The sequence below is a fragment of the Euleptes europaea genome, unplaced genomic scaffold, assembly GCF_029931775.1.
Source record: "Euleptes europaea isolate rEulEur1 unplaced genomic scaffold, rEulEur1.hap1 H_2, whole genome shotgun sequence".
Lineage (NCBI taxonomy): Eukaryota > Metazoa > Chordata > Lepidosauria > Squamata > Sphaerodactylidae > Euleptes > Euleptes europaea.
The window spans coordinates 198396-210658 of NW_026612050.1; the positions used below are offsets into that span (position 1 = coordinate 198396).

General features: G+C 43.1%; 1 protein-coding gene across 1 annotated transcript; it reads right to left on the minus strand.

The window, feature by feature from the left end:
• Window positions 1-405: 405 nt before the first annotated feature.
• LOC130492920 (GTP:AMP phosphotransferase AK3, mitochondrial-like) lies at window positions 406-9463 on the minus strand. The gene is made up of 5 exons (XM_056866693.1): window positions 9307-9463; window positions 6056-6175; window positions 2231-2403; window positions 857-975; window positions 406-538 (listed from the first exon to the last, which is right to left on the minus strand). The coding sequence occupies exons 1-5, from the start codon at window positions 9455-9457 to the stop codon at window positions 415-417; spliced, it is 687 nt and encodes a 228-aa protein (XP_056722671.1). The 5' UTR covers window positions 9458-9463; the 3' UTR covers window positions 406-414.
• Between the last annotated feature and the right edge of the window lie 2800 nt (window positions 9464-12263).

Consider the following 12263-nt stretch of genomic DNA (forward strand, 5'->3'; position numbering starts at 1 on the left):
TATATTATATAAAACAATATCTTCAATACTGTATGGAACTGAAAGTCTGATTTCATACACATTTATATAAAATGTGCAACCTTTTCACACCAGCCTCCCTTTCTAGCAATGTCCAGATACATTTACTACCTACTATTTAATTTTAAAAATCAGTTTATTAAATTAGTTTTACAAAAATCAACAATACCTAATATGAAAGTACCACTTTAAAATTGATATCAGAAATACTAGACGATAGCACAGTTGAAATGTGGCATTTTTACAGATATAACTTTGCTATTGATTAGTGTGGCACATGACTTCATTATCCAATCCATCTAATCTCCATGATTTAAGCCCTCATGAGATTTGTTTTTCCCAGAAGCACAGCTATCTGTTAATACTTCCACTTAATGGTGCTGGGATAAGTCTGCTTCAGCTGGGTGTGGCATCTTCCTTCTGGCTGACATCAGGCAGCTTGGTTTGAAGAAAATGATGAACATGGGGCCAAATTTTGTTGGTCTCTGTTCCAGAGAATGATTCTAACACTCCTTTCCTTCTGTAAAAAAAAAAAAAGAGAGAGATACATTAAAAGTTTGACTTACTCATGGTGTCTGTTCTTTCAGAATGTCTCCCTCCCCTATTATATCTAGAAACAAAACTGCCTGGGCTACTGTGAGGATTTCAGAAGCAGAGAACTTTGTACTCACACATGTCAACACCACTTTTCTCCCCGAAGTGGATTATATACATTTCCAAGGCAGCTGATTTAAACAATACCATTTAAATAAACAACCCCTTGCCCCCGCCTCCCACACGTTCATCCTGGATAGGTTCTGATTTTCCAGTTCCTTATCTAATAAAATAAGGATCTTACTTGTAATACTCCAAGACAGGTTTGGTTTCTGCCTCGTAAGATTTAAGTCTCTTCATAACAGTTTCTGGTTTGTCATCATCACGTTGAACAAGAGGCTCTCCGGTAATATCATCACTGCCCTAGTTATAATAAAGGACAAGCACAACCATAAAGCCATTTCACACAGGCTGGTTCTGGGAAAAGTATTGATCAATCTGACTTCTCACAGATACGAAGGACATCTTGATTTCAATACAGTTGAAAGTTTTTTCTGTCTGTCACGTTCCTTCTATGTGTCTTAGTAGCTGTCTTGTGTGTATATAAAGTGCCTTCAAGTCGCAGCCAACTTATGGCGACCCCTATTTGGGGTTTTCGTGGCAAGAGACTAACAGAGGTGGTTTGCCAGTGCCTTCCTCTGCACAGCAACCCTGGTATTCCTTGGTGGTCTCCCATCCAAATACTAACCAGGGCTGACCCTGCTTAGCTTCTGAGATCTGACGAGATCAGGCTAGCCTGGGCCATCTAGGTCAGGGCAGTAGCTGTCTTACGAGGCACTAATCTTGATGTGCACTTTGCCATGATTATATTTGTATAAACATTTTGCTTATCATCTCTCAGTATGCAAATAGGTTACAGGTAGAAAGATGGCAATACTAACCTTAGGCAGGAGTCATTTCTCTGTTTTGTTCTGTATTTTATTTTAAAAATATGTAATAATAAGCCATTCACTGACATGTTTTTAAAGGTGTAATCCTTCTCTCATGCCTGAACATTATACATTAGGCATTTGTTGCTGTCAGCTTTGATAGTGCCAATGAACCTTCTGGGAAGGGGAAATTGAATTTAGTCTCCCCACCCTCCTATTTGGCAACCAATACTGTCAAAGCACAGGTTTCCCTTGCTGGATCTGGATAAGGTATTTCTCCCTCAGATAAATACCCCTATAAGCACCTAGCACCACTAAGGTGGTACAGGGAGAAGATGTGTGTGTTTTTATTTACTGTAAACTTAGCGCCTAAGAGCATTAAACTAATGTAGAAGTAACATCTGGATTCTACACAGTCAGCAGCTTAGAGCAGTTACATAAAGGCACATACTCATAAAAACAATGTAGATGTCTAAAGCAAAGGTGTGATGCAGCCTTTTGTTTCCAAACAGTGCAAAGCACAAATAAGCTTAGCAGCTTTCCCACTACTAGCAAGGATGAGTCTGTTCCAGTTTTGATCAATACTAGCTATCAGCAGAACTCTAAACCTAAGATCTGCAATTGTGGCACAATTGCATTCATAACAATCAGCAGGAATTGTCAGTAGATACAGGGCAGTCCAAATGTTCAGTACATTGAGTAAAGGTGACATCTAAGTGCAGCCATGCAGAAAAATGCAGATCACTTACGGGCACTTTGGGAGGATTGAACTCCAGGTTGTAGACCCTGCCACTTGCAGGATGGATCCATCGTGCCGTCAGACGTTGCTGGATTGTCTCAAAAGGCACATCTAAGTCAATCACAGTATTGACTGAAAACATTTTTTCCAGAGCTTCAGCCTGTGGAACAGTCCTTGGAAAACCTTTGAAATGATAAATGTCACTGTAGAAGTCTAGTAGCCTAGAAGTGAGCTCTTGAAGAAATAAAGGCCTGATGCAAACCAGTAGGGTTGCAAACTAATGATAGAGATTAGTTCCCCTAGAGAAAATGGCTGCTTTGGAGGGTGGACTCTAGGCATTTTACCCTACTAAGCTCCCTTCTCTCCTCAAACGCTCCACCCCTAAAATCTTCCAAGAATTTCCCAACCTGGAGTTGGCAACCCTAAAAACCAGTCATACCGTTGCAGTTCTTTGTAGTACAAAGCATGGCTCATTTACTTGAGTCAGCTGGATATATCTGCATGCAGTGAGGATCACATGCATTTATTTCAAGGCCACTGATGGGACAATGTCCTGGCCTTGCCCCAGGATGGCAGTCTTGGCAATGTCCCCTCTCTGTAATTCTGCTACCTATTCCCAACCTACAAATTAAGGAAGACAACATACCAAGCTTAATAATAATCAATTATTCTTCAGGTAGACAACAAACAGACCCAATTTCAGAGACAACCTGGTCAGAAAATCCAGAGTAAACCTTCAGGATATATTAAAATGACATGTATGTGCTAAGGGAGATGTTCTGGATTATTTTCCTATGGCTACATCTCACTGAAGACAATACAGCGATCAAACTAACCTGGGTGCAAATAAAATAAGTTATTCATTTAATATAATTATGGAGCAACTGGAAAAGTATTTAACAGTTCTTAACTGCTACTGTGAAGAAGCATTTTTCTTTGTTCTTTTCTTTTTTCTTTGTCCTAGAAATGATGTTTTTATAGCTTGTTTATTCTCTTTTCTCAGTTTATTCTCTCCGATTCCCTAATGCAAATGGGGGAGGGGGCTTCTCAATGTTTTATACAAACATTTTAAAATGTTCCAAAGAAAGCTAGAGTCCCTTGGAAGCTTCTCAGAGGCTCCTCAGTAAAATAACAACCAACAACAAAAAAGCTTGCCCTCCACTCCTGATCTTCCCCAGAAATGCACAGCTGCAGAGGTTTTGGGATCCATTCCAGTTCACACAGTGGGACTGATAAGAGCCTCATGCTGGAAAGATTCCAGAATCTTTTGCAATGTGCAGGGTTTCTGTGCCAGATATGCTTAGGTTTTCTGGCAGACTAGTTGGCATGAAAATGATCCCCTGAAGATAGAAAGTTTGAAGCTACTGTTTCAAACCGATGAGAAGGATGAGCACGCAGGAAAAAGGGGGTAGAGCAGAGGCACAGTGCAGGCACCACCTCCCCCTTCACACAATAGAAGCAAATGCATTCATTTACTATATGAGAAAAAGGCAGGACTGAGATTGGCCCGACAGCTTGTCACACAGAGACCCCAGTCTCAGGTTAGCTCCTCATTCTCTCTAATTGCCTTCTTTATCTCATCAAACCCTGTGAGGTCCTGAAGTTGTTTAATTTAAGCCTATCTTGGTATATTCACTGTGCCTTCCTATCCCTAAGGAGAAGAGCTAAAAGGTTTTCAAGTGCCTGAGCCTCCATACAAAAACTCTCACCATGAACTGTGGAATCATAGCTACAAGCTTAGACCAAGCATGTGTGTACTATTAGCCACACTTTATTAAAGAGGTTCAGGGAATCAGCAGATTAGGCCATGGAACCGTGATATCCATTCTGCCTGATACAGAACAGGTGGCGATATTAAAAACTGTGTCCTCAATCTCAGACTAAAAATCTCACATCAGTTCAGAAAATTGTTCAGGTTCATATTATCATTAACTTCCAGAAGGCACTCGAAAGCGAGGAGAAGTCTCACATAGGGTTGTGCAAAAAAAAAACATTTTCGGTAAATTTCAGGTTTGAGTTTATTGGGCCCGATTTTTTTCGGTAAACCCGGAATAAGCCAAATACCCATTCCAGTAAAGGGCTTTTCCAGCTTTATTTCCAGGTTTACTGAAAAAATTCGGCTCCATTCTAGTCTATGGGGATTTTTTTTGACACTCCTGTGGGAGCACTTTAGGAGGTAGAGTCACCAAATCTGCAGTGTAGCTGCAAGGGACTCTCCTTAAACGGACACTGAAGTTTGGTGAATGTTGGGACAGGGGGTCCAATTTTATAGGCCTGCAAAAGGGCCACCCCCATCCTCCAGGCATTTGCGAGCTGAGCTGTCCATCCGTTTTCAGGTTCAGAAATTCAACATTGCCAAGAACTGGTGGAAAGAGCTGATTGGCAGGCTGGCGCCTCAAAGTCTGGGGGCTCCCTCCATATCTGCAGTGCATAGTATGATGTCCATGCAAATGTCCAGCTTAAATCCAAGAAAAAACACGGGAAACATTTATGTTGGTGGCAAATGACATCCTGTGAACAGTCCTTTATTATAGTCATAGAATCATAGAATTGGAAGGGACCACCAGAGTCATCTAGTCCAACCCCCTGCACAATGCAGGAAATTCACAACTACCTCCCACACACACACCCAGTGACCCCTACTCCATGCCCAGAAGATGGCCAAGATGCCCTCCCTCTCATGAACTGCCTAAGGTCATAGAGTCAGCATTGCTGACAGATGGCCATCTAGCCTCTGCTTAAAAACCTCCAGGGAAGGAGAACTTACCACCTCCCAAGAAAGCCTGTTCCACTGAGGAACCATTCTAACTGTTAGAAATTCTTCCTAATGTCTAGGCGAGACTCTTTTGATTTAATTTCAACCCGTTGGTTCTGGTCCGACCTTCTGGGGCAACAGAAAACAACTCGGCACCATCCTCTACATGACAGCCTTTCAAGTACTTGAAGATAGTTATCACATCCCCTCTCACTCTTCTCCTCTTCAGACTAAACATACCCATCTCCTTCAACCTTTCCTCATAGGACTTGGTCTCCAGACCCCTAACCATCTTTGTTGCCCTCCTCTGGACACATTCCAGCTTGTGTACATCCTTCTTAACTTGTGGTGGCCAAAACTGAACACAATACTCCAGGTGAGGTCTAACCAGAGCAGAGTGATACCATCACTTTGCATGATCTGGAGACTACTTCTGTTGATGCAGCCCAAGATCACATTTGCCTTTTTAGCTACCGCATCACACTGCTGACTCATGTTCAGTGTTTGGTCTACTAAGACCCCAAGATCCTTTTCGCACACACTACAGCTAAGACAAGTCTCCCCCATCCTATAATTATGCATTTGATTTTTTCTACCTAAATGCAGAACTTTACATTTATCTGTGTTGAAATGCAATTTATTGGTTTTAGCCCAATTCTCCAGCCTGTCAAGATCATCCTGTATCCTGGCTCTGTCTTCTACTGTATTTGCTACCCCTCCCAATTTAGTATCATCAGCAAAATTTGTCAACAAGAATATTATGGGGAACTTTATCAAAAGCCTTACTGAAATCTAGATGAACTATGTCTACAGCTTTTCCCTGATCTAGCAAGGTAGTAACTTTCTCAGAAAAGGAGATAAGTCTGACATGACTTGTTCTTGAGAAACCCGTGCTGGCTCTTAGTAATCAGATCCATCCTAAAAATAATCAAAAATCTGATTTTGGGTTTATTTTTGGTTCGGGTATATCGATATGCACAACCCTAGTCTCACAGAATGTTCCTCTGCGTGTCCCCAGTGCTTAATGTATTATCCAAGGGCAAATTTCAGTTTTTCAATGGGTTGTACCACGACTCTTACCATCTAGCAGCAAGTGGTGCTGCTCTACTGTTTTCAGCTCACTTAGCATCAGCTGGGTGATAATATCATCGGGAATAAGCCGTCCCTGATCAATGTAGGTCTTAGCAATGATACCAATTTCTGTGGAAACCAGAAAACAAACAAATGTCCTTAGAATCCAGCAGCTTGCCTGCCCCCATAATAGTTTTGAATTTTCTGCTTTTTATTCAATATTTCTGCCTTCCTGTGGTGAGAGACCAGGGACAAACTGTCTCTTCTTCGAGGATGTGGGAGTTTTGTTATGTGACTAGGCCAGATGCCCACTGTGGCTAATGTATGCTATGTTCTGCAGGGAATCAGTTGCCACGCAATGGAGTACAGGCCCCAAATAATATTTTCTTGCAAAACAAAAGCTGCATACGGTAATATTCCACAGGCAACTAATTCTTCTTTATATGGTCAGTCTTTAGGGAAAGATTTTATATTACATGTCAATAATTAAGTCTCGTTGGCATTTACAAACTGTTAACCCATACCTTAGCCAGAAGGTGGGGAAATTCTGAGCTCTCAATACGGGCATTGAGTGGAACACCCTCATCTAACACCCTTAAGCAAACTACACACTCCACAATAATAACTCTTCTCTTTTTTTCCCATTGTCTTACCTCCCTACTCCCTCCCTGGATATGATCCTCCTTTAATTTCAGTGGTAAATTTGAGGGCAGTTGCATTAATACAGGTTTATATCCACCAGCAGCAATGAAGCAGGCTCTCAACTCATGTCAATGTAAGTGAATGTTTAACTTGCATGAACTTGTGACTGCTGCATTGTATATTTAAACTAGCAAAACACCCCTGATTCTGTTTGAGAGGCAAACAAGGTAAAAGGGGAAGAAAAATGAAGGTAACAAAGATGACACTGCATCTTTTGGTGCAAGTTACAAAGTGACTGATATGGACATTGTATTTACTGATCTATACAGATACATCAAATATATATGTAACAGATAACAGAGTAGTAAAATTTCAGTACTACACACAAAGCACTTCAGATATTTTTTATTTGTGCATTTCATTCCCACACCAATCATTCTGTTAATTCCAGTAGGATAGCTATGTTAAGACTTTAAGATGCCAATGGACTTCTGCTTTGTTTTTCTACAAAAGGCTAACATTTATTCCAATATGAGCTTTTGTGAGTCAGAGCTCATTTCATTCTGTTACACTTGCAGATTCACCCATCCCAGGGTGAGAAAAAATAGCATCCACTACCATTAAAACATTCTCAATATTATTTTTGATGCTGCAGGGAATTAAAGAAGTGACAAGCTAGGGACCTGCAACGGAACACAATTAACAGGAAATCTTCACCCTCAAAATCTCCCCCTCCAGGATTCTCAGGGTTTATGGACTTAAGCAGGGTCATTTCTCCCTCTTCTTCCCACCTATGCTGTTTCCTTTAACCAAGCTCTGCTGCTTTCACTATTCTACCCATTTGGGAATACTTGCAAACCTCACCCAACTGTGTTTTATTTTCGCTGTTTTTTTTAAATAATTTTCTCTTTGGGTAATTTATACATCACATTTTTCTGCAAACAGGGAATCCCACTCCCCCAAGTATGCAACAACCCCTATTTTGTCTGTGATGTTATCCACAAGTGGCCTAGCCAGTTTACTTTCTGTGACATTCCCAGCAATGGGAACCAGGATATAAGCCAGTACAAAGGTCCCAGTGTCATTAGACAAACTTGTATTTCCAAGACAGATTATGAAGCTGCGTTCACTGCCTAAGACAGGTCTGTATTTCCCAGAGCACTGAGGCCAGGAAAGTGAGGCTCTGTAGGTTAAGCCTAATACTTTCTCTTGGAATTAGCCACTGGGTGTCAGATTCAAATCTCACAGCTTGCCATATTGAAGAGGCTCTGGGTTTTCTATAATTAAGAATGGATTGCTCTGCCAGTGTCTGCTGGCTATAAATGTGAAATGATCCTTAAGCAGCAGCTGTATTCTGATTGGCACATGCAGGGAACAACCACAGCTATTGTCTTCATGCCTTGCTGTGTGAAAGCTTCTACAGGATTGGTGGTTTGGTTGCTATTCGAAAGAGAAAGGAAAATGACCATTTATTTAACTGTCTATGCTATTATTCTGCCACCTGGCCCTCCAAGTAACTTGCAATAAATGTAATTGTTAACATATCTTTGAAACTGTTTAGATATATATACAACAATGCTAGCAAGAGCTTACCAGACAGATTCATTTTGATCAACAACAAGAAACAGTTGAACACACACGAAGCTGTCTTATACTGAATCACCATCACTCCATCAAGTTCAGTATTGACTACTCAGACTGGCAGCAGCTCTCCAGGGTCTCAAATAGAGGTCTTTCACATCATATTACCTGTTCCTTTTTAACTGGAGATGCCAGGGATTGAGACCGGGGCATTCTGCATCCAAAGCAGAGGCTTTTCACAGAGCCACACCCTGTCCCCAGTTATCAGAAGTGTCAGCAGAACTTAAAAACCTAAATGCCTCAAGGGTTTGACCAGCAGGGCACCTCTTTGATTTTTGGCACACTTCCAAAGCTAGATGCACATGTCAAGTCAGTGTGAAAAGTCAAATCCTAGACTGTGAAAAGTCAAATCCAAAATGTTGGGTAATGCTGCTATATATGTCCATGCACACACTTCCCTCTCTAATCATTTTACTTCTACTCGACTTTCCTCGGCAAAGGACAGCATTTTGAAGCATGAGAATACACGACTGACTCTGTGTTCCAAAAACGCCACACCATTCCACATCTAGCACCACCATCCCGAGTTGGCCACCATCTGAGAGTGTGTTTCAGTCCGCCAAAAGAAAGCGGCAAATATGCAACAGCCGTACAGCAGAGCTGGCAGACCATCAGGACCCCAAATCACAGAGTGGCGACCCATTTTCAGTTTCCCCAAAGGGTTCCCGCAAGGATGTGTTCTGGCATCACTGTGATGCTGTCAGCGAAAAACTGCTATCTGCTGGATTTCTGCTTCTTGCCTACCTGCTAAAGGCCCAAGAATGGTAGGGTGGGGTGGGGGAGGTTGAGGTGGCCAGCCTCGCTTCTGGGGGTGCCTTCCCAGGTGGCTCTTCCAGACTTCCCGCCTGCCCCGCCGCTGGCTCCAGATGTTCGCAGCTGCTGGAAGGTCGGGGTTGGCTGAGCAGCGCGACGCAGGTTCACCCCCGACCGCTCCCAGCAGCCCCCCCCCGCCTGACCCCCAAGCTCTCTCCCCTTACCCGTCCTCTTGTTCATGTGCTCCCGGAGCAGATCGCCGCTGGACAGATGTTTCAGGGCAAAGTGTTTGACGGCGCGGGAGGAGACGGTGCCTTTCCCGGAGCCGGGGGCCCCCACGATGACGGCCCGCAGCAGCAGGGGCCGCACCCCCATGCTGGAAACGTTGGGCGGGGGCGGCGAGGCCCAAGAGACCGCCTCAGCAGCAGCTCGGACCACCCCGCAGAAAACGCAGCCAGCCGCAGCTCCCTTGAACAGATCGGACAGCCAACAAAGCCCGCAGCAGCGCAGGAAGCGGAGGCCGAGCGCCGACGCTCCTCCCCCGGCCTTTGCCCAGCCCAGCCGGCAGCTTTCCTTTGGGCTCTGGCCGCCCTTGGCCAGACTTGCCTTGACCCCGAAGGCTCTCGGCGGTCTTTCCCCCCCCCCCTTGCTGTTCTTTCTTTCCTAAAAGGGCTCGCCGACAAGCCTCTCGACTTCGGCTTCATCGGGAATGGAGATTCCCCCAGGTCGTGTGCTCGGAACCCCCGAATGACACCTGGGGACCCCCTCCACGTGGTCTGCCTGCCTATACATATTATCTGACAACTCCTCGTCTCTGTAGAGCTTTTTGCTTGGCTAGATTGAATGCTAACCCTTCTATGGTAATGCAGGGCAGAATTCTGAATATACCATACTCAGACAGGATCTGCCCTTGCTTTTCTGGCTCTATTGACTCATTAGCCCATGCCCTTTTGGAATGCCGCTTTTACGAGGAACTTCGATCGCACTATATTTCCCCCCTTTTAACATACAAATCCAATGCCTCTGTGACTGACATAATGCCTTTTTTACTAAGCGACAGGGATCCCAAGGCTACATTGTCAGTGGCAAGATTTGTTTCAGTCCTTATATCCCTCCAACACTAGATATATGCTGCTCAAGATCAATTGATCAAGGAGCTTCTAAGGGATAAAAGGAAAGGAAAGGACACCTGGGGACGCCAACCTTCGGGGCCTGGCGATCTCCGGAATGACAACCCAGCTCCGGAGAACAGAGATCAGTTCCCCTGGAGAAAATGGCAACCGCAGGCTTCAGGGCGTTATACCCTTCTGAAGTCCCTCCCTTCTCCAACCCCTGCCTTTCCCAGGCTCTACTCCCACACCTCCAAGAATTTCCCAACTTGTATCTGGCAACCCTTGGGATCAGGGCCGTAGGGGAGAGGGTTAGGTTTTTTTTTAAAGTCTTCCACCCCATATTAATAAATGTACACCCTAACCACACATACATATATTAATACAGCTTTAAAAAAACACATACACACCGTTACCTTTGTATCAATATGTTTCCCCAAGGAAAACAGCTGGGAAATTAGGGGGCTTATACCCCCTTTCCCACTTTCACTTCCTGATTTGCTTCACCCCTCCTACTGCAGAAGATCCTGAATCTCCTGGAGCCTAGTCCAGTTTGCACCAAGATCCTCTTCGCTCTTACTAAGTCAAATTCAAATTCAATACCTTTATTGTCATAATCATAACAAATTCTACTTAAAATTTACCAGTCAGAAGACCACGGACTCTTACTAAGTTTTAGTTTGATCTTTGAAGATGCCAGAGAGACCAGTCACAAACCTACCACCTCCACAGGATTGCCAGGTAGGACCACTCCAGGAAATTGGTAGGTCTGGGCAAGGGGCAAACAAAACGAAAGGCTAATGTGTGAGTCCACACACATCAGGGTACTGCTGCCACCAGCCCCTTTGTCTACCAAGACAGCCAGAGACTGTAGGGACCAAGCCTCTAGCACTTCCTAGGCCTAAACCAGAAACCAAACCTATAAGGCTTCACACCCACAAGGAGAGTTCCAAAACAAGTGACTTTGGTAGCTGTAGCCAACTTGAGCTACAGTACTGGATTCAGACTGAAGCCTGCTGAATTCAAGAATACACTATAATTAAAGTGATTTATTAAAAGGATGCGCAGGAATATACAAACAGAACAGCAAAGATCAATTAAAACACGGATCCTTGAACATAGGTCCAGAATACGCGCAGGCATAACATCAGCCCCTGTAGTGGAACTTTTCCTTCAGTTTCGGCATAGTGAGAATGAAAAGTTATTAAGACAAAAAGAAGCTTATTTTATTCACCTGTTGAACTCTATGGCTCCTTTTGGATTAAACTTGGAACATGATTTATCATGCTTCCTTTAATACCGGACAGGTCCCTTTAAGATAACACGGAAGAATGTTTCTGAAACAGCTGACACATACTGGAGTTTTTCTTTCCTCCCTCCCTCCCCCTCTTTCCTTTTTTTCACACACCAGTTTGCTATTTCGCAACTAGTAAATCATACTATTGTATTCCCACACTGAGCTTCTTTACCCTTCTTGGGACCGACACCTGAATGTTACCCGTGGTGGGACATATATCATAACCTACAATTTGAAAATGAAAGCTTGGTACAAAATTTTGCAAGTTGCCTTCTGTAAGTAATTTTATTGGATTATTTATTGAAATATTTATTGGAATATTTATTGACAGATAATATGATTGTAATTGAATTTTTAAACCATTTATATGAATAGAAGGACTGAAGAAGAATTGTTAAATTGCCAAGAATTTGAAACGGCCGTATCCTCCATTACTGTTGGCATCCATTGGACTACATGAGATTAGCTTGTGGAAGAAGAATGTGTACCTTGTTTGGACATTTAAAAATATGACTATTTATGAATGACTTCTTGTAGGTCTTTTTGTGTATATAATGTCTCATAAGGTATGTAATTGCACGTAGCTATTTATAAATCTATTTGCACTTTGTTTATGTAGTGTTTCGCTCCTGTACTAGCTTCTAAATCCTTGGATAATTGTACAGTGGTGTCTATTTTCTCCTCCACCTGGAAGTTGGCAACCCTACTAGACTCCACCCTCAAATCTTCAGGAATTTCCCAACCCAGAGGTGGCAATCATCACTGTGGAGGCATC